Source organism: Gopherus evgoodei, chromosome 4 (genome assembly GCF_007399415.2).
Source record: "Gopherus evgoodei ecotype Sinaloan lineage chromosome 4, rGopEvg1_v1.p, whole genome shotgun sequence".
NCBI classification, from domain to species: Eukaryota; Metazoa; Chordata; order Testudines; family Testudinidae; genus Gopherus; species Gopherus evgoodei.
The window spans coordinates 34,593,187-34,619,077 of record NC_044325.1 but is presented as its reverse complement, the minus strand read 5'-3'; the positions used below and the strand labels follow the sequence as shown (position 1 = coordinate 34,619,077).

The 25,891-nt window shown below is 38.3% G+C and overlaps 1 protein-coding gene across 7 annotated transcripts in view; it reads left to right on the top strand.

The window, feature by feature from the left end:
- Positions 1-25,891, top strand: part of TDP1 (tyrosyl-DNA phosphodiesterase 1) — a 110,150-nt gene that overhangs the window by 10,024 nt on the left and 74,235 nt on the right. For all 7 annotated transcript variants that reach the window (XR_003999951.1, XM_030558943.1, XM_030558941.1 and 4 more), the window contains exons 5-12: positions 1,567-1,663; positions 3,293-3,327; positions 7,868-7,960; positions 13,113-13,283; positions 14,239-14,317; positions 15,818-16,003; positions 18,069-18,117; positions 19,682-19,748. Coding sequence is in view for 6 of the 7 variants with exons in the window: in XM_030558943.1 (XP_030414803.1) it covers positions 1,567-1,663; positions 3,293-3,327; positions 7,868-7,960; positions 13,113-13,283; positions 14,239-14,317; positions 15,818-16,003; positions 18,069-18,117; positions 19,682-19,748 (777 nt within the window). In the remaining variant the exon portion in view is untranslated. The remainder of the gene's footprint in view (positions 1-1,566; positions 1,664-3,292; positions 3,328-7,867; positions 7,961-13,112; positions 13,284-14,238; positions 14,318-15,817; positions 16,004-18,068; positions 18,118-19,681; positions 19,749-25,891) is intronic.

Here is a 25,891-nt window from a genome sequence, read left to right as displayed (position 1 = left end):
TAGAGCACTCACCTGAGAAGTAGCTGATCCATAGGCAGAGGGGGGACTTGAACCAGGCTTGTTGTTTTCCTCCTCTGAGTGAGTGAGTGAGTGAGGTTGGTTGGTTAGTTAAAGGGAGGAATTAACAAAAAATGTGCCTGTTGCCCAACTTTTTTTGTTGGTATGGTGTTTTTTCACTCCCCCTTCCTTTGTTTTTTGTCTTTTCAGGCTGGTCATCGTTTTGGGGCAGCAAGAATAATAGACCTCTGGGTCCTATCACAATACCAGTTCTTGTTAATATCTCACTGTCACTCCACTCCATCCTCATCTTTGTGTGCCAGAGGCTTCTAAATAAAATGTGTGCATCATTCTCCTAAATGTTACTTTGCTGTTTCCATCACGCTAGAAATGCAGTAGAGTGGAGCATCAGAGGCCATGTCTACATCTAAAATTTTGCAGCGCTGGTTGTTACAGCTGTATTAGTACAGCTGTATAGGGCCAGCGCTGCAGAGTGGCCACACTTACAGCAACCAGCGCTGCAAGTGGTGTTAGATGTGGCCACACTGCAGCGCTGTTGGGCGGCTTCAAGGGGGGTTCCGGGACCGAGAGAGCAAACCGGGAAAGGAAACCAGCTTGATTACCAGAGGCTTCCTCCTTCCACGGAGGTCAAGAAAAGCGCTGGTAACTGTCTACATTGGATTACCAGCGCTGGATCACCAGCGCTGGATCCTCTACACCCGAGACAAAACGGGAGTACGGCCAGCGCTGCAAACAGGGAGTTGCAGCGCTGGTGGTGCCCTGCAGATGTGTACACCTTCAAAGTTGCAGCGCTGTAACTCCCTCACCAGCGCTGCAACTTTCTGATGTAGACAAGCCCAGAGAGTGAATATGACTATCAAAATGCTGTGGTGAACTTTGAGCAGGAGTGCTAAACAGATCACTGCCTAAGGGAGCCTTTCTCAATACGTCTGAATCTAAGATCTTCCCAGAGGATTTCATCTTCTGCTTCCTTTTTAGAAAGACAAAGTGGGCAATATGTTTTATTGAACCAAGTTCTGTTGGTGAAAGAGACAAGCTTTTGAGCTATAGAGTTCTGGGTGACCTAAAGAAGAGGTCCATGTAGCTTGTCTCTTTCATCGAGTGCTTCTTCAGGTCACCCAGAGCTCTGTGTAGCTCAAAAGCTTATCACTTTCACCAACCATTGTTGGTCCAGTGGAAGATATTACTTCACCCATCTTGTCTCTCTTAGATCTTGGGACCAGCGCAGCTACAACAATGCTGGAAGCCTTCCTTCTGAGACAGCTTCCCTTATGGTCTCTAAGTCACTCCCACTTCTCTTCCAGCTGAGTTTGTAGCACCTCTTTCTCAGAAGCTTATATCCTAATCACTTCTTTAAACTAATTTCTTAGTGTTATTGATTGGCAGTGCAAATTGTAGCTCCCTTTCTTTACTAGAGTATGTGAGATGGGAACCAGAAATTGTAGCTACGTGAAAGAGCAGCTACGGTAGATTGCTGCCTTTGGGTAACCTGCTAACCCACCTGATAACATTTTTATTAAAATCATCACATTTTAATTTTGTTTTAAGGAAAAAACCATTATTAATAGTACACGGTGAAAAGCGAGAGTCCAAGGCTGAGCTGCATGCACAGGCACACCCATATGAAAATGTTCGTCTTTGCCAGGTAATTCACACTTAACTCATCCTTCTTCTGACAAGACAATAGTGTAACTTCTGCTGGAATACTGTAGTACAAAGGACTGTGCTAGCATAGATCATAATATTGTAGGGCAAATGGTATTTTATGAGAGTTCCATTTGTCTCCACACCAGTGGTTCCCAAACTGCGGTTCGTGAACCCCTGGAGGTTTGTGAAATGTTACAGGGGGTTGTTGGGGAAAAATTCCCTAATGACGGAAAGAGCTGTCCCTAGGAACCCCGGGCAGCAAGGGCCAGCAGCCCAGAGCCCCTGGATTTCCAGCAGCTAAGCAGATCAAAGCAAGCATATCTATCGCACTGAGGAGATTTAAACTTCAGGACTCCTTATAAGAAACAGAAAGGGAGGTGAATATTTTTTGCTGTTTTTAAAATTAAATAGGCAGTTAGTATTGTTTTTAAAATTATTATGAAGAACAAGTTTAAGCTTTGTTGTAACATGCACTGTTTGCCTGGACTGCTCAAGACCTGAAATGCTTATGTAGGAGGAACTCTTAAATACTTTCATGCTGTTTCTCATCTGATACTCCTTGATGAAACCTAGGAGCCTTGTCTTATAACAGGCTTATTCAAAGTGATACAAGCTACGAAAGTGAGATCTTGGAAGACTGTTGCCGTTTTCATAATGTAATAAAAATAGTGTAATGATAGATAATAATAAATCGTGTGTAATAACATGTCATAAAAACAAATTTTATATTTCCAAGATCACTGCTTTTATAATTTATTCTCAGGTAAAGGAGAAAATCCCTGGAAATATTCATTTTTAAGAGAGGGTTTGTGAGGCTTGACATGCTAGTGAAAGGGGTTCACAGGCTGTTAAAGTTTGGGAACCACTGCTCCACATTGACTATATTTTCCTAGCCGTGTGTTATTGTATGGTAGAGGATTTGTTTGTACATAATGTCTTTCAGTACCTGATCATAAATCCTATGACTTCTGTGGGCTCCTCCACAATAAACATGCATTACATTCAACCTATTACTGAAATAAAAGGAAGCCATTTCTTAAAAAAAACCCTCCTCCTAAAGACATGATTATGTATTTGAATATGTAAATTAGGTGTGGCCTTCGGTATTGCAACTACTAGATGCCAGTGGTTAACAAAATAAAATATTGTGCTCCCAAAATAGTGGTCTTGAGTGATCTGAGGGTGTTGCGCCCCCCCCCCCCCCCCGGACAGTTTAAATAAACAGTGTAGAAATCTAGAATTACTTTTCATCTGTAGTTTCCTATATGTTTTGCTTCTCTCTCCCCATGAAATACACCTTACTTTTAGCTTCCTGCAACAGAGTTGTTACACCCCAGAAGACTTTGAGTGTCTTTGGAAACACCTCTTATGATACAAAAAGAGCTTGGGCCTAATGTCTCACAGTCACAAGAATGGTGTAATATGTAAAGATTATTCACTTTTAGCAATTGGAGATTTCATCTACAGGTGCTTGGGGTAAAAGTGGCTGTCTTGTAATTTTGTGATTTCTCCATTAGAGAGCAGTAAACTGAAGCAAAATGCAAGCTGCAACCTTCTCTCGTTTTAATTGTAGCAGGATATTGGTTTTTTTAATGAAATAATTACCTAATTTTCATTGTTGTTCTAGGCTAAGCTGGATATTGCCTTTGGAACTCACCACACGTAAGTAATTGCTGTGAAGCAGGAAAGTCCGGTTTTTTAAAGATAATAGAAAATGCTGGGCTGCTGTATAAAATGTATAGATTATCTCTAATGCTTTAAAGAACAATTCATAGGGTGGGAAAGCTGGGATATAAAGATATGCTTTTGAACTTAAAAGCTAGTCTGTACGTTGGTAGAGACTGAGGTTTCAAAGAACTATGTAGTGTTCCCTATGGTATTTACAAATGTTTATAAGTGGGGCCCTACCAAATTTACAGTCCATTTTGGTCAATTTCGTGGTCATAGGATTTTTGAAATAGTTTCACAGTTTCAAATGTTTACAGCTGAAATTTCACAGTGTTGTGGTGTTGTAACCATGGGGGTCCTGACCCAAAAGGAGGTTGTGGGGGGCTTGCATGATTGCCACTCTTCTTCTGCTCTGCTGCTGGCAGTGGCGCTGCCTTCTGAGCTGGGCAGCGCCCAGCTCTAAAGCCAACGTTACTGCCAGCAGCAGCGCAGAAGGGAGGCTCACAGGATATGTGGGGGTGGTCCCTTGGATCCTGGCACATGATAGGCGCTCCCAGCTGGGGTGCCACCAGCCCTGCCCTTCCCTACAATAGCCAGGTATCATGGGAGAGATCAGATTGCACAGTCCGTGATGTGTTTTTCACAGCCATGAATTTGGTAGGGCCCTATTTATAAGAGTCACAGTGCTTTTTTAATTTCTCAGCCATAGCTAACTCTATGAAGGAGACTTAATATTTTTAGCCTGTTATTCTTTTTCTCATTTAATAAGTCATGGATTTCTAGCCTTTGATTTAAAAAAATATTCTAGGAGATTAAAACACACTGTCTGTTTAAAAAAAAAAAAAAGAAAAGAAAGTGGGAGAGAAAATGACTTGCAAGTTACAAGGATAATTGCTTAGTCAACAAACTGAAGGTAGCAGTAAATAATCAGATTTGCACATAGTCCAGGAATTAAGGCTGCTGTTCTGTAATCAATCTTGGGCAGATTTCAGTAGACCAGGCCACTCAAATATGCTGCACTCACTTTTGCAGTTACAGTTCTTTCTTGCGGTGCAATACAAACATGTATCTTTAAAAATCTTTACAAATCCAGACTAATGGCCGTTCACTACAAAAGCAAGTTTAAAAGGAAGCTGATGTCTCTTTGGAAAGTTTTAAATGGTGTGTGTGGACATATATATTTAAGATGAAACTTGCATTTTATAGTATGCTTGTGGTTGACAGGATTTATTGCTGAAAAATGATACTTGCGACACTGTCAAGATTGGAACCTGAACATTGTCTGCATTGTTACTGATAAAACAAGCTAAGAACTTTTCTGTCTGTTGGTGAAACAAAACAGTTATGGTGCAATTCATCTGAATGCAGATGGTACCCACAATACTCTAAGCACTACTTAAGCAATAATGACTTGGTATTTAATGGTGCCTATGGTGGTTTACAGGTTATCTGAACTGGGATGAGTTTAATCCTTGATGCTATGTCAGTACACATCATCCCATGATCCATATAGTTTAACAGAGGAGAAAGGCTACTGCTATATGGCTTGGGACCCCTCCTTTCCCCCTATATTGGTATCATTTCTGTTTTCCAGTGGCATATTTTATTCCTGTACAACTTAGATTTTAGACATATCAGAAAAGGCTCTTGCAGAGTGAAATTTCGGGACATCTCTGATTTGTCTTTTTTTCTATCTATTCTTTGGTTATAAAAAAAGTCCTAGGAGAATAAAACAGGTTTGCGCTAGAAAAAGAAAACAGAACTGGGAGCAAAAGGGTTGGATTTTTAAGTAACTGCTCCAGATAGTTTCAGAAAATGGAAAAACTGTCACAAATGGACTCTTTACAACTCGGTATAGCAGAGTATTGAGTTTGTAACCTGCAAGCCAAAGGTATAAAACGTCCTTAGTCAGTGGACCCTTTCTGAGTTTGAGATAGAAAAACAGTACTACTTGGACTTCAGACATCCCAACACCTAACTCTGTTGAAATTGGTAACCGACTTCCATGGAAATTTATGAAAAGCTGAAATGAAGTTAAAAAGTGGGTTTGAAAGGATGAGCGTCTTAAATGAACTTTCTCATGAATATGCCTGCAGCTGACCTTCCTCTTGTTTATCCAGGGAGGGGAATGCAAGAGAGGGGAAAAGAAATCAGTACTTGTAACAAACAAAAAGAGTCATACTGTTCCAGTCAGCTTCTCTTTCTGGATGAGACAGGCTGTTGTCTGTTCCTGAGTCAAAGAAGTTAGGCTGCAGGAATGAGTGGCTTATTCTTAAAATTATGTTCATTATTTATTTAAACAGAAAGTGGTTCTTAACCTTAACAATAGCACAGCTGGCATTCCACTATCATCCTTTTAAAAAAAGCCTTCAAATGTTTTTGTCTATAACTAGTTAAATGGCATGAATAACATTGTGTAGCATAGCACGAACATCCCATCTTCATTAATGTATTCTCTGTATGCTCCATTTTATTTTGTTCCTCCCAATGTATTTTGAGTTGTTTTAAATGATCATATTAAATGTTATAGTTCTATTCAACCCTAATGTTTTTAAAACGTGCATCCTCTGACTGCCTTTCAGAAGTGCATTACCCAAAAGACCCAGTCCATTGCCGATGAAGCTTTGCGGTCTCCTGTGGGCCCAGCAACTGAAAATATTTTAATCGTAGACCTTGGAACGTAACAAAACACATTTCATTCCAAGACAAATAGAGAAGACTGTAACGTGGGCGTTATGTATCTGTTGGTTTGCTTTTGTGGCCACAGGCTGCAGAGTCAACCACTGTGTTTTAGAGGTTTCTGGAAGAGTATTTTTGACAGCTGCCATTAACTTTAACTTGATCGTTCTTATAAAGATTAGACTTTCATAGAATTGTAGGATTAGTAGGGCCCTTGAGAGGTCATCTAGTCCAGTCCCCTGCACTCATGGGATGATTATTATCTAGACCATCCCTGACAGGTGTTTGTCTAACCTGCTCTTAAAAATCTGCAGTGATGGAGGTTCCACAACCTCCCTGGGCAACTTATGTCAGAGCTTAACTACCCTGACGGGAAGTTTTTCCTAATGTCCAACCTAAACTGCCCTTGCTGCAGTTTAAGCCCATTGCTTCTTGTCCTATCCTCAGAGGTTAAGGAGAACTATTTTTCTCTCTCCTCTTTCTAACAACCTTTTATGTACTTGAAAACAGTTATTTCCCCTCCCAGTCTTCTCCTCTCCAGACTAAATAAATCCAGTTTTTTCAATCTTTCCTCAAAGGTCATGTTTTGTAGACCTTTAATCATTTTTGTTGCACTTCTCTGGACTTTCTCCAGTTTCTCCACATCTTTCCTGAAATGTGGTGTCCAGAACAGGACACACAACTTCAGCTGAGGCCTAATCAGCGCAGAGTAGAGTGGAAGAATTACTTCTTGTCTTGCTTACAACACTCTTGCTAACACATCCCAGAATGATGTTTGCTTTTGTTGCAACAGTGTTACTCTGTGGACTTATTTAGCTTGTGAGCCGCTGTGACCCCCAGATCCCTTTCTGCAGTGCTTCTCCCTATGCAGTCATTTCCCGTTCTGTATGTGTGCAACTGATAGTTCCTTCCTAAGTGGAGTACATTGCATTTGTCCTTCAGACCATTTCTCCAGTTTGTCCAGATCATTCTGAATTTTAATCCTGTTCTCCATAGCACTTGCAACCCTCTCAACTTGGTATCGTCCGCAAACTTTGTAAGTGTAGCTTTATCTAGGTTGTATTTCCTTAGTTTGTTTACGAGAGGGTCATGCAAGATAGTAACAAAAGCTATACGAAAATCAAGATGTACCACATCTACCGCTTCCCCCTATCCACAAGGCTCGTTACCCTGTCAAAGAAAGCTATTAGGTTGGTGTGACACAATTTGTTCTTGACAAATCCATTCTGACTGTTACTTATCACCTTATCATCTTCTGGGTGTTTGCAAATTGAATGCTTAATTATTTACTCCATTATCTTTTTGAGTACTGAAGTTAGGCTGACTTTTACACAAACCATAATATAAAAATGCTTATTTCATAGTCCAGTCGCACTGGGTAAAGAATTTGATGTACGAGTTTCCCAAAACTACATTATGTTGAGATCCCTAGTTGTATTGCCTTAACTATGTCAGGAGCACAAGTGAAACTACAATATCCATTTTCAGTAACGAGTGTTTCAATCCCAGTTTGCTGAACACTAATGTTCAAAGATTAAGGCAAAAATTCTGAAGATGATCTCAGCCACATAAGTTTAGAGTTATATTTTGTAATAGTTAAGAGACTGTATGATCCTATGCTAAGGAAGAGATGGAGGTCCCTTGTAAACCTCTGTTTTCACTGCAGGGATATGCAGGATCCAGGTCTGGAGTCAGGCTGCATAGACCTTACAAAGTCTCCAGTCCTTCATAGTGCAGTTAATTATCCAAATGATTTGGGAGAAATGGGGTTTATTAGAGCAATCTTTTGAATTTTTATTGTGCTCTGTATTTTCTTACTATGATACTTCATGAATTTTGTGCACTTATTTCTAAGGAAAATGATGTTGTTGTTATATGAAGAAGGTCTTCGAGTTGTGATACACACATCCAATCTTATTGATGATGATTGGGACCAGAAAACTCAGGGGTAAGCAACCATTTTTTTGTTATTGTAGAGGCTTTGCTACCTACCAGTTGTTAAATAAGGAGGCTACGTGTCTCATGCTGTATTGTGTGTTGAAGATGACCTGGAAAATGAAGTCAAGTATCAGGGGGTAGCCGTGTTAGTCTGTATCTACAAAAACAACCAGGAGTCCGGTGGCCCCTTAAAGACTAAGGGATTTATTTGAGCATAAGCTTTTGTGGGTGAAAAACCTGCATCTGTAACTTTCACTCCTTGCATCTTGAAGAAGTGAGGTTTTTCACCCACAAAAGCTTATGCCCAAATAAATCCCTTAGTCTTTAAGGTGCCACTGGACTTCTTGTTGTGTGTTTTTTTTTTTTTTTTTTTTTTGAAAAATGAAGATGAGGAATGGACTTTTTTTCTTCTTCTCTTTTCCTGTTAAATAAATAAGGCCTGCTAGGAGTTTGTGTGTAGTGTGGTGGTGGTGGGGGGGTGGGGGGTGTTGTCTTACTTTTACTATCTACTGTGGCTCTGCAATGCCATGTCGGGAAACTGGATTTACCTATGCAATCACAATAGACACATAACTGGGGACAAGATTGGGACCCTCACTCTCTTTTATTGATGTTAATTCATGAGAATAGAAAAACACAGACTGACTTTTCAGATATGGAGGGATTAAAAAAACTATGGTCAACATTTTAAAATTTGGATGTGTAAAATTAGCAACCTAAATCCTTATTTAGGCATCTAACAAGTGAAGTGACTATCACATGCACTAAACTTGTGCATCCCCATTGACTTCCATGAAAGATGCAGTTGCTCTGTTAATTCTGAAAACAGGGAAGTGTATTTAGATGTCTAGACTGAGGCATCTAAATGTAGGCAGCCAAGTTTTCAAAAATTATGTACTTGGCCTACTGTATGTTTTTACTTGTAAACTGACCAAATTTGATCTGGAAACAACTGAGATACAATTAAACATTCCATGATACCATTTTTATAGTGTGTCTTTTCAGAATAAAACTGCACTTTTTTGTGGTTTCTTCCAGATGACTGATTATTAATAGCTGTAATTCCTTAGGACTTGATTCTTTGAACACCATAGATGCTTAACTGATTTTCAAAGGTATTTAGGTGCCTAAAGATGTAGTTGGTGCCTAGTGTTTTGAAAAAGCCCCATATCAGATGAGGCAACTAATTCCCTAAATGTCTTCACTAAAATTTCATCACCATTAAGAACATATCAAAGATGGCTGGCTGGCCTTATAGAATGAGTAGTATGGGAGGGAACGCTCAGCAATAAGAGTAAAGCTCATCTGTGCAGGGAAACAGAACCTTCTCTGGGGCTGGTCCAAGAGAATGCAATGGATTCTGCCAGGAACTAAGAATCATCACAAACTCACCACTTCTTGCTCCAAATGCTAGGCATATTTCTTTGCCTTTGCGTTCCCTATTTTAAACACATAGCAATAGGTATACACCTCTACCTCAATATAATGTGACCCGATAAAACACGAATTCCGATATAATGCGGTAAAACAGTGCTCTGGTGGCGGTGGGGGCACACTCTGGCGGATCAAGGCAAGTTCGATATAACACGGTTTCACCTATAACCCGATAAGATTTTTTTGGCTCCCGAGGACAGCGTTATATCGGGGTAGAGGTGTATTTATTTAACAAACTAAAAAAACCAAAACAGACAACAGACGTCTACCAAAACAAGACACTTCACTGTGCATACTTCTCCATTTGGGAAGAGGATGAGAGAACAAATGTGACAAATGTAGTGAGTATGCTTAATCCACTATTGGACAATGCTCAAATATTGCCTCATCACCATACTATGAAAAAGTATGTAGACTAGGATAGATCTCCCCCTCTGCTTGCTTGCTCTGTCCAAAGGCGTGTCACAGTCAGTATATGCAGGGGACCCTAAGGACTGTTCTCCAGGTGCTTCTGCCATGACCTCACTTACTGTGCAATGGCCAGTGGAGTGGGACTAACATATGAGGGGGGAGTGTGCCTCAATTCCTGAAGCAGGGTGGCAGTGATTTATGTTCCAGGGAGCTCTGAGGAATTCTCTGAGGCAAATTCTGGCACTCACACCTGAGGCGTGATGTGCTTTAATGGCATGACAGACTCCTACGTTATTAGAAATGTGAAATTTTAGAAAATAGTCTGCCTAAAATACTTAACATTGCAAGCTCAGTTATGTTTGTTGAGCCTTAAGTTTATTTGTACTGTAGCAGAAGCACAGAACATTTAGCAAAAATGGTCTTAATTAATTGTTTGGTTTTAGCACTTAGGGGCCACAGTCATGAGTGGGACTCCATTGTGTTAAGTGCTGTACAAATGCGAGTAGAAAGATGGTTCCTATCACGAAGAACTCGGTTAAAATTATGGTAATGGCTGAGATCTGAGCTGTGTGTAAGACTGTAAGAAAACCACAGGTTGAGATTTTTGTTGTGGAAGCCACAACTTTCAACATACACTGCAACTTTTAGCACAAAGGGGCTTTTTATAATTGCTGCAAGTTTGAGTGGTGGTCTGATGCTGTAAACCAGGTTTCAAAGCCACTCACTTAAATTTGACCTGGGTGCCCAAAATTTGAGTAAGTGGGATTGGGTCTGGAGGACTCAAATTTAACCCCACACCAAAACCACAACTACACCTCTACCCCGATATAACGCTGTCCTCAGGAGCCAAAAAATCTTACTGCATTATAAGTGAAACCACGTTATATTGAACTTGCTTTGATCTGCCGGAGCGTGTAGCCCCACTCCCCCAGAGCGCTGCTTTACTGCATTGTATCCGAATTGGTGTTATATCGGGGTAAAGGTGTATGACAAACAGTGGTAGCAACTTCTGAACCGATAAATCGCTACAGCTAAGAAAGTCGTGACGTAAGAAATGTTACCCTTACCAAATATAAGAAACCTAAGCAAGCCATCATTGTTTTTTTTTTTTCTTCATTTCTGACCACTTCAGGTTTTTGAGCCAATTTCAATCCTTTCGTTATGAGAAGCTGTGTTCATTAATTATGCAAAGATTGACCCGATTACAAAGAAAGTTCTAACTATTATGAAGAAACCAAAACAGCTACTTAGAAGTCCACACATTTAACTTTTTTTAGTGTCTCTCTACTGAGCAGATATACTCCTAGTTCTGTTTATTAAAACAGATACTGTATGGGAGAAAGCATAACTGAACAGTTTCATGAGGAATACTGGCTCATAAGCGTTCTGTCAAGACAGTTATAAGGCTGAGAGAGTGTTTGGGGCCTTCTTAAATCACTTTTTTATGGTCTCCATCTCACTGAAGCAAAAGCCTATTAGAGGTTTTTGAGAAGCAGCAGAAAACATAACCAGTATTTTTGATTTTAAAATGTCTTATTTTTTTTAGAGATGCCTGTGACTTCAGTGTCTTACTATTCTCTGGTCTTCTTTCTGCCAGTTGGATTTTACAGAGAACCATGCAGGCATGAAACCAGGCCTTTTTGAGTTCCTGGCAAGTTACCCTACTACTCAATCATTTAAAAAAGAATAATTTCTCATTTATCAGAACTTTGTCCATCACAATTTGTGTGTATTAATTCTGGTATCTAGTTGTTGCAACATGCAGGATTCCCAGTGTGATGAGTCCCATTGGAATTGTAGATGTTTCAATTATGGAAGACAGTACATATCCTTTGAGAATTTAATGAAGGCTTTGGTTACTATAGCTACAGTGAAGTGAAATAGGAAAGGATATCTTGACGGTGGGCTTACAGTCTACCCAGAATGCAGATTAACTCATAAGAGTGTTTTTCCATTTGCCATAGGAAAGAAAATAAGACCCATAATTTTTTTTAAAGAAGAGAAAATGTGTTAAAAAAGCAACTAGGAGATACTTAGACCTGATAAAACCACTGTTCACACAAATCGATCAACATATGGTAGAGCTATTTTATTGTTCCTGAATTTGAAAGTAGCTCACTATTTTGGAATATCAGCATAATGTTTTACTTTCTATGATTATGAATTGCCTTTGGAATCCTTGAGAGAACTCGTACTGCAGGGTTAAGCAACAGCAGCAAGGTATTTTCAGCATCTATATCTTTATGAATGCCACTTATTATTTATATATATTATATAGCAGTAGTGCCCAAAGGCCCCAAATCAGGATGGTGGGCCTGTTGTACTACGTAAACACCTGGAAAGACCCTCCCCCACAGAATTTATAATTTTAAAAAGGTAACCTCTGTCCTACTCCCTTCCTGCTCTCTCCCCTGCCCCTCCCTCCACTAACAACTTCTTTGTGCCTCATTAATTTCAAAAAGTTGTCTGATCTTCTAATACTCTCAGGAAAAAACTCTCCCATCCTCTTCATAAGACTTTGGAGAACCCTGAACAGGAGATCTAGGGTTGTGAGGAGGCTCATGGAAACAACAATAGTCTCCTATCTAGAACCCTAATCTTCTGAAGAGGACGTTACTGACTTCCTTTGGAGGAGGATAGTGGCAGATCCGCACCCTTCTCCATAATAGAAAGGATTTTGGGAGGTGACTGAGACTCACTCCCCTTTCTTGTGTCCCCACTTCTTCTGTGCTGAAAAAAATTTTGGGGTGACAAATGATTGTCCCCCTTTCTTCAAAGCATAAAGACCTTTCAGGCCCTCTAGCTTTGGTTCATTTAACTCTTTGTCATTTCATGAATTAGTAGATAAATCTATTTTGCAGCAGAGCAATTTTCAATTTGTGGTGACAGTTCTGGATACAAGTTGTATAACATTTGTATATACACTGTAGATTTATGGAATGGGGATAAATAGTCAGTGGTGCACAGTCTGTGACCCAGTGAGTGTAACTGCAGGCTAGTGCTCCAAGAAATTTATAATGGATAATATGGTTGCCATTCTGTTTTGACAAAATAATAAATTGTGCTCTTAATTAACCTTCCATTTATATCTAAAGAGTGAGCTGAGATTACTGTGCATGCTTGACAAATTGATTACGCCAGTCATTTTATTAGTAATTAGTAATTAATAAAATGACTAAATCATCACCTAATTAAACTATTTCTATTTGGCATTCTGAGTGGACTTCTGGATCTACTTTTCTTAGAATATATATATAATGCAATATATGATAAAGGAATAAATATAATGCCTTAGTGTTTCTCTCCTACTTTTTTAGAATATGGCTAAGCCCCCTATATCCACGGCTACCGCCTGGAACCACTGGTTCTGCTGGTGAATCTGTAACCAATTTTAAGTCTGACCTAATACACTATTTGATGAGTTATAATTCCCCTACTCTCAAGGAATGGGCTGACATCATCCAAGGGCATGATCTTTCAGAGACAAGGTATGTATCATTTCAGGCTACCTTTTAACGTGGATATCTTTATGCTCTTTTAAGAGGCTAGGCATTCAATGTAGGTTATACAGAGTTGAAGGGTTTTATTTAAGAGATTTCTGAGATATGGATTTTAAGAATTGTAATCAGAAAAACTAATCTAGAAATGCAATTTAATATTGTCAGTTAATGTATGTTAAGGGGTACAAAGTTCCTTGGCTTTTTATAGCAATTTTAGGATAAGTCACTGGACCCCAGAACTAAATGAAAAATTGTTTATTTAAATGTAGAATTTGTAAGCACCAACTGGGGTATGGGCGGGGAAGAGGAAGCTGGAAGACCCTCTGTAAACTATGCTGGAAATGCAGAGAACCCAACTTTAGAGGCGGGAGAGACATTTTCTGTACAAAAAAATTGAGATGGATTTTCTATTAGCAAAAGACTGTCTGCTAAAAAGCAAAGAATAAATCTGTATATAACTTTGGTAGAAAGGAAAGAGACGATATGGAGAGGCTGGCATTTGGTATCAGGCCAGCAATCAGAAATGGACATTAGTAACAAAATACATTGAATACAGTCCAGCTACTCTGTTTGTATTATTAATTCTGTTGTATTTATGTATACTGTATTTTGGCAATGCTTATATATCAGGCCATGCTGATAAAGTTACTTAAATTAAAATCAGTGCTGAATCTTGTAAATTAAAATTATCTGTGTACATGTCTCTCTAATGTGCAGTGTTTTAGATTCAGATTGAGATTTACATGCTAAATGGAAGATGATGGCTTTGTCTATAAAGTAAACTACTCTTTCTTCCACTTTCTATTCCTCACCTTGCAATTCTGGATGCTAGTTTGCTTGAAATGGCTTATGTCCCTGACTCATTTTTATCTCCTCTCTCTTTTATTTGGTTGATAATACTTCAAATCCTAAATGAACTAACATATTTAATGTTTTTTTAAAGAGTATATCTGCTTGGATCAACCCCAGGACGATACCAAGGCAACCAAAAAGAAAAATGGGGTCACCTTAGACTTAGAAAGGTATTGGAATTGTTATATTCACTTTTTTCTCTTCTTATTTTCCTTCTCTCTTTTCATAAACAACTTTTGTGCAGACTTCTTTTGGTTATTTTTAATCTTTCCATCCCTTCATTACAGTTTTCTAATGTTAACTGTAAGCTACTTAGCGCCTTTCTTCCAACATATATGGCTATCAGAATGACATTTTCTAAAGGCAGTGGCAAAACCATAGATTATGGACTCTGCATATCATGATGACAAACTTATTGCATATGTCGGTAAATAGCAGATCAGAAGCCATTTTAGTGGAAGAGGAATACTTACTTGAATAGGCGCATAGCACAATTTGTCCGCAGGCATGACAGAGGAAAAAGTCAAATTGCATATTTTACTATAGGATATCTTTTCATTAAGGATTACTGTAAAATACTCTATTTTTTTATGGTTCTGTACAGATTTATTCAGAATTGTAAGAAGATACCTCATGTTGTCTGTTATATGCACATTTCCAAAGTTGAGAAGGCACTCTATACCTAATACCTCTTTGGCATGTGGTAATTTCATGCTCTGCCAAACTTTTTTACCTGCCTTTCACAAATGTCAGTGACCTGCTAAATGTGTCATTTTGTTTCATTCATTTTCCACTCAAAGAAGTATCCACACTTTGACCTCTGATAATCTGAGCTACATGCTCCCTCATTATGACATAATGGAAAGTCAGAGACTGCAGATAGCTTTCAACCTTTCACTGGACAAGAAAATTATAAAAGGTAGATCCCCCTTGTAAAGTAAATGTTTGAATATGTATGTATATTTTATGGTTGTAATGAAAAACTCTCACCTTTTAGAGTGTGAATGCAGCTCTTATCATGAAGCCAGTTAGAGCGTCTGTGGTGTCTAACCTTTTCTCAGATAATTTAATTGGCATTTACGTCCTTGTGAACTTCGTTTTGCATATTTTCCTAATTAGCTTTTCAGTAAGAATATCTTAGAAAGAATTTTGAAGAGGAAATTTTCTGTTCTTCCTTCGCACTATGCGTGCATGCACACACACACTCCTTCTCTCCTTTTTCTCTGTATCACTTTCTCTCTCTCCTGGACATTTGAGGCTGGGAATTTTCAAAGGAGGCTAAGGGAGTCAGGTGATCGATATCCATCAGATTTCAAAAGATTTAGGTGACCAACTTCCTTAGATTCTTCTAATAATCCCAGCCTCCATGTTTCAGGAAGAATCTGGCAGTTTTAGCTCATTTGAACAAAACTATTCATGATCTCTTTTCCACATGGAAGAGAGCATCATGGTTTTGGAAAAAATTTCTTTTTAGTTAAGTAGTGTTTTATATTGGACTCTTGAATAGATAATCCAACTTTTTTCATTAGTGGCAAATTAGCTGCTTAATTATAGAGAGCATCAAACAAGGGCTTAAATACTGAAACCTGGCTATAAACTTTTTGTTATGTAGTTTGTGATGTAGTTTGACATGTTGAAGTCTAACAAAATGTTTTTATTTTCCCAAATAGCTTTTGAAAGAGTATACATCAGCAATACCAGCACAAGAATCTTGGCCAGTGATAGGACAGTTTTCAAGTATTGGATCAATGGGAGCTGACCAGTCCAAGTGGTTGTGCTCAGAATTTCGAGAGAGTCTGGTTATGCTAGGCAGTAGTGTGAAGACTCTAGCAAAGCCTGACGTTCCTATTCATTTGGTATGTTTTCAAGGTGGTAGTGGTTGGTATTTTTTTTAATGTTTACCCACTTATTTTTTTTCCAGTGTTCAGAGTAGGATAACACAAACATGTCTCATTGTTGTAAACATCAGTTTGCCATGATTTTTCAAAAAAATTATCAAGGATTTTCCACTTAAAATTGCCAAAGTGGAGGAATTTTTTTCTATAATTATTTATTGTTAAAAGAATAAAATAGTTATTGTACGTATGTGATGTACAAAATCAAAGCCTTAGAATCTGGCTTTCAACTTACAGGACAATTCTCCAATGTTTCTTAAGTCAGACATGAGACATTGGTATATCAGCAGATGAGAATTAAGTTTATTCTCTGTGATTTTACTCAAAAATAAAGGGGATGATTGGCAGAAAACATGCAGTTATTTTCTGTCTGCAACCCAGTAGAGATGACAACTTTTTGCATAACTTGAACTAGATTTTTGGTTTAGCTTTTTGTATTTTTCTCCCTTTCATAATTATTTCACAATTCTATCCTTTTTTGTCAAGGTAATTTGGGAAAAACTAACCCTCTTGAGTTACCTCTTGATTAGTATATAACCACATCTCTATACTGTGGACATTTTCTCTATCCCAGTAGAAAAACTAATTTAAACATTTTTAAGAAAAGGATTTAATGTAGCTATTTTAGCTCTACTGTAGGATTTTGCCAACAGCACTGTGACCACCTGGGTTTTAACAGTCAAAAGGAGGGAGAAATTGGGTTATGGAACTGTAGAAAGATCCTAAATCATTTTGCAAACTGTATATATGAGAGTTGGCCATCACTAAAATACATCTTCCACTGGAGTAGGATATAGCAGTCATTCTCAAACAGCAACATAACGTAATAGGTTTCGGAAAGAGAAGGATAGAATAATTTTTCTTTTGAAATTGCAAGGAAAATATAAGGGCTGGTTTATGCTGAAAACTTACATTGGCATCACTAATCTCTCAGGATTGTGAAAAAGCCACACTACTGCGAGACATAGCAGTGCTGACCTAACTCCCTGGTGTAGACAGTGCTAGGTTTATAGAAGAATTCTTTGGTTGACCCAGCAACCATCTCTCAAGGAGGTGGATTATCTTCCGCGACAGGAGAACTACTCCTGTCGTCAAGGTGAGCTGTGCTGTTGTAGCATTTTAAGTGTAGATATACCTTAAGTAGGGAAAATGTATTTTGCCTGGAGCACCAAGAGACAACATATCTAGTCCCTAAAAGTCCTCTGAAATCTTTGTGACCACAAGTGGAGAGAATTTTTTTACATTTAATCTAGAAGATGGTATTTTCTTCCCACGGCTGCGTTTGTTTTCTATTTTGGAAACTGTGATGCATCCCAGAAACATCAATTTTATTTTAAGTTCAAATCACCAAAGTGTTCTAAAATGTAGTTCCCAAAATGCGAGGTGTTCTGTTTTCATTCCACATCATATAATCCCCTCTTCATGTATCTCCTCAGGTGGCAGTATCCATGTCACTTGAACGCCTCCATCATTTTAGATACAAGAGAAAAAAAGAGAAAGGACAGAGTCTTGTAAACTAGAATTTAGGAATAGATTTATCAGTCAGGGAAGAGCCCACTGTGACATCAGGGGTATTACTTGGAATATGTTTGTTGGAGTTTCTGCTGATTTCAGCTGATTTCAACCTTGAATTTCATGGATATTCAGCCAGCAGCAGTGTAAGATAACTGACAGAATAAGTGTTGAACGTTTGTTACTAGTTCATAACTAATTTTCCCCTTTGGGTAGTTTAATTTCAATAAAATTTAGTTTGTAGCTTTATTTATTTTTTTTTAAATTCTAATAAGACTCCTGTATCGTGTTAAGTGTTCAGTCTTTTCTTGCTTTCCTGGAGAAGTGTGTCCTTTTATTCCACATTATTTGCTAGGAATATGACTTGTCAGAATAATCAATGTTTAAAATAATAGGATTCTATCATCTTTCTTTATTTCAAAGTTGGTAATATTTTATTAGAACTGCATTATTTCAATTAGCTTGGTTTGATTAATACCTTTTTTTTTTTTTTTTTTTTTTTTTTTTTTTAAAGATTTACCCTACTGTGGACAATGTGAGGCAAAGTTTGGAAGGATATCCTGGTAAATAAATGAATAGAAAAATTATTTCTAAAGTTTTTGTGATAATGTGTTGTAAGATAATGTGTAAATGTTTCAGTGATTGGTGTTTCTTCTGAATGAGCCTCAAGCTGCTGGCTGTGTTGGGAAGACTGTTTGGGTTATTGGCTAACAAGTCAGTCTTGTGATTTGTTTTTGGAGCTCAGACACCAGCACTGCAAAGCTTTCTGTGTATTGGCATGTAAATGACAAATCTGTTAGTCCAGTTTGCATGTCAGATACAGAATACTGTTCCAGGTCAGAACTATGACTTAGTGGCATGTGGGATCTGGCAACAAACTGAATGATTTGGATGTGCTTGTGTTTATGCAAAAGTCTTCTCTACAGTGGGTTTTGCAAGCAAGAATAGTAAAAGGCTTGATTCATGTTCAACCAGGGCTTAGACATGAAACGTAATGGAGAATAATGTAACGTATATATTCGTCCATAAGCTGAATATTTCCAGTAAAAAAGTGACGCATCAAAGAGTAGGGGTCGGCTTATAAACGGGTCTACACCAAAATTTGATGATTTAAAACCCTATGGAATCATTTAATTGAATATCTAATACATTGTCATTTTGTTTACTTGGAGCATCTGCAGGTATGGAGCTCCTTCAGCTCCCTGTGGCCTTGGTTTGCCATTCCCAGCCAGTGGCAGCTCCCATTGGCTGGGAATGGCAAACCGTGGCCACAGGGAGCTGAGGAGCTCCATGCCTGCAGATGCTCCAGATAAACAAAACATCCTGACACGCCAGCGGCTTATCCTGACGGGCCGGGAGCCAAAGTTTTCCAACCCCTGAAATATAAGATCGACTTATGAAAGGGTCATACAGTTTTTGCTATTTTTACCTATCAATTTTGAGAGGTCAGTTTATAAACAAACGGGCTAATGAACGAGTATATACGGCACTTATCCTAGGAGTAGCAGTGGTTGCTCAGATGATATTTTAACATTCTATGCTCTAGAGTTGTTAAGTTCTTTCTTCCCAGGTCCATATTCCTGAAGTCAGTGTGCATGTTTCAAATTTGGGCACAGACCACATTTTCAGAAATATCGTATCTCAATGTCTAGAATGTGATACCCATGTTCTAAAGTGCTGCCTCATAAAATGGTCACTGACCTGGCTGAAGCTTTCTTGTTCACTGTTTCTTATGTAAGTGAGTAATGCTCATCTATCTGTGGATTTGATTATGGGGTATGCGCTCCATTGGGCATAATAATGAAAAATATCCACAGAGGTATCTTAAAAAGGGACTGAACTGTAAATCATTAATCTGATATTTCTGAATTCATTTTCTGGTGTAAATCGGTTACTTAATGTTTGGGGAGTTGTGTTAAGTCTTTTCTTTCTGACAAGACAAACCATTTAGTACTGCAGGAGGCTTCTGATTTGTTTTTCTAAGGAACATTTTATGAGATGAAAATGGAGCTAATGTATTCTCCTACTCCCTCACTGTTTACTGAGAATGTATTTTTGGACTGTTTTCAAAATGTCTTTCAAAAATCAAATACCAGTGTTTATAATGTTGTTTCTTTTTCTTTTGAGCTGGTGGCTCTCTTCCATACAGTATACAAACTGCACAGAAACAACTTTGGCTACACACTTATTTCCAGTAAGTGAAACTGTCTCTTGATCCTTTACAGCATTGATTTCCAGACAGTATGGTTAAACTTACATTGCTATATTACATTGTGGTGTGGAATACAAATTTAGGCAAATTGGTCAGATGCTTTGTGGGATTTTAGACTCGTTAAACAATTTCTTTGCTTCCAAATCTAGCTGTGTTTTGCATATCACACAGAGATTTAGTATATGCTCTGTCACAAGAATTTGCAGACACTATGAAATCCTGTTATGAAATGCCCAGGTCAGCTAATCACCAGAAATTTACTTTTAAAACTGAAATCTAAGACGTTGTTCCTTTCCGACCTGAAACAATGATATGATTGTGCTGCCATTTTGCTCTGAGCCCCATATCCTCCGGATCTGAGCAGGAGTTTTCTGCTACTAGCCCGAACTGAAGCTGGTCTGAACAGGATCAGGAAGATCTTGTTACTGCAGTGCAGCAGCAGCAGTGGTGCAAGCCATACCCGTATTCATTTATATTACGTATTTATGACCTCGCTTATTCTAAAATGCCAATGGTGAAATTCTGCTCCAGTTGCAGTCAGTGTGAGTTTTACCATTGATCTCACTGGGGCCAGGACTTCAGGTGAAATCTTTGAGGAAGGATTTATTGTCAGTACAAATACTCCACTTGAAAGTGAAAAGGATTGGGGCCTAGAGTCTTTCCGCAGCCCAATGGAGCTTGGTTTTCTACCTGATAATTTGTCTAATTTCATTCCATGTGCATTGCAAGAGACTGATATAACATTCTTTATGGTTTCAAATGGGGAAAAACGCATTAATGCAACTTTCAAGGCTGATTATACTTTTAAAAATGTTTGTCTGAAAATGGCGTGATATTTCATGTTATCAGTTACAAATTTTGTTAACTTTTAAATGAAAATAATTTATGTTTGGCCAGCCCTGTAAACCGGGTTTTGAAAGTTCAGCTGGAACTTTTTGGCTTATCAGCAGTATTAAAATTCTGAAATGGGAATGGATTTATGTCTGATGCATGAAACAGAGTAGAATCCAGCTGATGCTCCCATATCACTGCACAGCCAATATAGTTAATAGTGGAGTGAGTAAGGAGGACATAGTGATCACTTTTGCCAGTATATACAGGTCTGTCACATCTTAAACGCATTTAACATGCACGATTTCAACTTTACGCGGTCGGCAAAAGTGAAAAAAAAAACAAAAAAAGAGAAAAATAACAATTTAAATAATGTAACTGTAGTGCGGGCAATTCCGCCTGCCATTCAACTCAATGTAATTTTAACTGTACACGGTTTTCGCTGTACGTGCTAACCGCGGAACGGAACCCCTGCATAAGATGAGACTCGCCTGTAGTGAGCAGATGTTACCCAGGCTACACACAAGGCACAAATCTATGGAGTAAGAAAACTACCTTTTTTACATAACCCCTCTGTTCATGATTTAACTGTGCAATTCCTTTGATTGCAAAACTGTTTCAGATTGGATTCATTATTGATTTAACTCTTACACCAGTTTTGCAGTTTATTGCAATGTGTTGTGACTGAAAGCAGGAGGCCTTTAAATGACTTCTTCATTTGTTCAGTTTTTTTAATGCAAGTGGTGTGCTGTCTCCAAGAATTTAAAGGGACACCAATTTAAAAATCAAGCCTTATCTGCATTAGGGAAGTTTTGTAACATTTCTGACTTGTTAACAATAGAAGGAACAACCTAGAGAGCCTTAGTGTAGGCAAGCTACCAGCATTTTAAGTACCATGTCAGTTAGCCCTTCCTTTGCAAATTGTAGAGCATATCATCTGGAATGTACTGGCTTCTTTGTACATGGCATCACAGATGTGGTTCACTTTTCCAGATGCTTATATACTTCGGTCTGTCTACAGCCAGAAGCACTTAACTTGTTTTTCTTTAGAATTCTGAAACAAACAAAAATGAAAAAGTATTCTCACCGACTGAGACCAAAATATATATAAATAGGTCTAGATCAGACAGCTTGTACCAGTTATTATTTATACATCAGAAAATGTTTCATTGCAGCTCCATTTTAAGACCTTCTATTATAACTGTGATAAGAGAACTGAAAATAAAAGCTCATTCTGAAATTACTTTAAATGAGTTAACATTTTTTTAAAAGTAATATCTAGTTTAAGAATTTAAATACTCAAATACTGGGAAATTGAAGTTAAGATTAAATACATACTACTAACTGTTTGTACATACTCATTAAAAATACCTGTGACTTTGTATGCATTAGTGATTAGGCCTTTGCAGTATACAAAAGTACTTGTGACCACTAAAGAATATTCCTTTGTAATTAATCAGAATGTCTTTAGAACAATGATATTCACACTCTCTCTGGCCCCCTAGGACTCCTTTTTCCAGGTTTTGCACTGAAATCTGTCCATGTTGCGATTCCTGTTGGGAATTTGAGGAGTGTTGCATGACAACTTATGCAGTGCAGAAGCAATCAGTTTTTTGTTTATCCTTGGTCTGAGTGTCTAGTAGTCCTTTAACATGTAACCTTCTTTGTCCATTTATTCTGAAAAGCAATACTGATATGCTGTGGAAGAATCTGCTGCTGGAGAGTTGCTGTGATGTGGGGCTTTGGGGTGGGTGAGAAAGTAAGAGATGAAATTAGTGTCTTGGAAGGGTCTCCCTTACTGACAAAAATAAGTGGGAGTAAGACTTGGAGACACAACACGGAGGAATTGGCAGAAATAAATAGTACTATTCTAAAGGAAGGGAAAAGGAATAGAGAGAAGGAACACTCTGAGGTACTTTACCAGTGTAATGGTTACTTGTACTCCCACAAAAAGAAAGCTAGAAATATCTCCCAATATTTTGAAAGCATGTGGCAGATTGTGGTAGATACCTCTGCCTCTGACAGCCAAAAATGAATCCAAAGCTCTGTAATGCAGTTCTCAATTTAAATAGATGAGCTTTGAAGTACACGCTTACCAGAAGAATGAGATGTGCACACTTAATATCATAGCTGCACTTTTCTTACTGTGGAAAATCATGTGTCAGGCACTTCAGTGCAATTGTAAAAATAGTACAGTCTGTTCCAAGGGTGATAGTCTTTTTGATACAGAATGCTTTTTTTTTCTTTTTAATCACTGGGCTATATTTTTGTCCAGATTGATAGACCTTTAAGGTCTTCACTAGAATACCCTTCATGCCATTGTCTGTCCTTATGATAAAACAAGATGTTCTGTTACATCCAATACTTGAAGTTGAAATTCTGAAGTTCTGTACTTTATATTTCATACATTCATAGAGTTTAAGGCCAGAAGGAACTATTAGATCATCTAGTCTGACCTCCTGTATATCAGAGGCCATTAAATTTCACCCAGTTATATAGAGCCCCATAACTTGGGTTTGGCTAAAGCAAATTTTACAGAAAGGCATCCAGTCTTGATTTGAAGAGATGGAGAATCCACCATTTGCTGTGGTAGTTTATTCCAGTAGTTAATCATCTTCACTGTTCAAAATGTATGTCTTATTTTTAAATTGAATTTGTCATGGTTTAGCATCCAGTCACTGGTTCTTGTTATGCTTTTTTCTGCTTGATTAAAGAGCCCTTTAATGCATGTTTTTTTCTCCCCATAAAGGTACTTATGGCTTATCATCAAATCACCTCTCAATCTTCTTTTTGATAAGCTAAACATATCAAGTTTTTTAAATCTCTTGCTGGAAAACATTTTCTCCAGCCCTCAAATAAGTTTTGTGCATCTGTTCTGCACCCTCTCCAGTTTTTAACATCTTTTTAAAAATATGAATACCAGAACTATATTGCAGTATCCATCTTACCAATGCAATATAGAGATAAGATGACCACCTTGTTCCTACTGACTGCTTCCCTGTTTATACTTCCAAGGATTGTATTAGCCCTTTTTGCCACAAAGTTGAACTGGGAGCTCATGTTGAGTTGCTTGTCCACTATTACCCCTAAATCCTTCTCAGTCATTGTCCAGGATACAGCCCTTTCTGTTGTAGGTATGGCCTGCATTCCTTGTTCCTAGATATATAAAACTTTGCATTTGGCAGTACTAAAACTAATTTTGTTTGAATGAGCCAGTCTTACTAAATCGTTGAGATCACTCTGTATGACTGCCTTGTCTTCTTCCTTATTTATTGCTCTGCCAGTTTTTGCCATCTGCAAATTATAACCGCATTGATTTTATATTTACTTCTAAATCACTGATGAAAATGTTGAATAGTGCCAGGCCTACTACCAGTCCCTGTGAATCCCCAGTGGACCTCTCCATATGATGGTGATTCCCCATTAGCTATTTTCTGTCAGTTTAATGTGTGCACTATTGATACTGTATAGTGCTAGTGCTTTAATCAGAATATCATGCAGTACTCAGTCAAATGCATTACAATGTCTTAGTATATTACATCAGCACTGTTACCTTTATCAACCAACCTTGTATGATCATCAGAGAATTAAATCACATTTGTTTGACAAGATCTGGTTTCCATAAAATTATGTGGACTGGTATTTAATCATATTTCTTAGTATTTAGTGTTGGACTAGGTCATTCCCTCCCACGTTAAAAAAGTGAAGCGCATGAAATTAGGTAGAAGATTCTGTCTTGAGGCCTGGTGAACTGAGGGAAGAGTAGGGTTGCCTCCCTACATAGCAAACTGCGGTATCCTCTTTTAACCCTACAACAACCAAAGTCTCTCATACCTCGAGGCATCCTCAGAGGAGCAGTGTGTCTCAGCTACTTCCCAGGCACCACTGATTCTGACATCAGTGTTGCTGACAGACTCCTCTGGTCATAGCTAGGCCTGATCACCAACCCCTGGAGGGCTGGTTAATCACATGAAGCAGAAATCTGTGTAACTAATCATTCTTAATTTCGGTGGATTTGCAGGGGGCTGATATTAAAGAAAATGAATCTCTAATCATATGCATGGGCAGGCAGAGTTTGCGTGGAGGAGGTTCCATGGTGTTATGCTAGCTGAACTTCCCTTCTCCTTGAATAGAATCACATGCAAAAAAGCAGGCTCTGCTTTCTTTCATCCTCTTGGTACCAAAAACCAGAGAGGCTGGAGTGGCTATTTAACTTGCAGAGATGAAATATATTGTGTGTTTTCATATAAAGTCCTTTTGAATTCTCTGTTTGGGTGGTTGCCCTTTCTTTTCATTTTGTTTTTGAAAGCATGAATTCTGAATGGAACAAAAAAAAAGTTGCTGTACTTGTGGGGGAAGGTAGGTAGGTGGTGGGTGGGAAATAGTCACAGACACATCATCAGATTAGTTCCTAAATTATATTGAAGGCAGTTTCATAAAGAGAAAGTAGTGACTCCTAACTGGAGAAAAACATCCATTATCTGCCTACTGTTTGGGGGAATCTGGATAAATATGGAATCTGGAAACCAGGAACTTCTTGACTTTAGAATAATAGAGAATGAGATCACGAAATGCACACTATGAGGATATAGCTTTCAGGTAAGCAATTTTTGGGAAGTGAAAAAATGAAGGATGCAATTCTTCAAAAGTGCCTAGGTGAATTAGGAGCACAAGTCCAGTTGACTTTCAGTTTGTACTCCTGAGTCATTTAAAATCTCACCCCTAGTGAGTAAGGAGCAAATGATGCTATTAAAATCTGCTGGAATGGAAAAATGCAGGTGAATCTCAAAAGACACTTAACAGTTTACAATTCTTCAGAAAAAAGATTGTAAGCATTAAGTAGGAGGAAGAATTATTTAGAACCGTGCAGGAGAGTGTCTAAAAGTAGTGAGATGAAACTCAGCGAAGGAAAAAAAAGGCTAAAGTCTGTTTGCGTTAGTCTTCCAAGAGATGTGGTGGAAGCCTCAATTCTCTAGTCATGTAAGACTGGACTGGACAGGACCCTCCGGAATATATTGTGAGAAATCATTCTTGAATGGCACTGAGATGGAATAGCAGCTTAGTGTAGGAAGTAAGTATGTCTTCTGTTCTAGGGTTGTTTTGAAGGAGGTCTGTATTGATTGATTGAAATTTTAAAGAACACCTGGGATTGTGATGGTGGGGAAGTCTACCCTATTTTAATGCAGCGGTGATGATTTGGCAGTCTGCTAAAATAGCTGTTTTATTTATACTTTGTTGATGCAGCATATAATTGAGACACATGTCCCTTAAAGACAGTGTGAATAGCCGGCTGC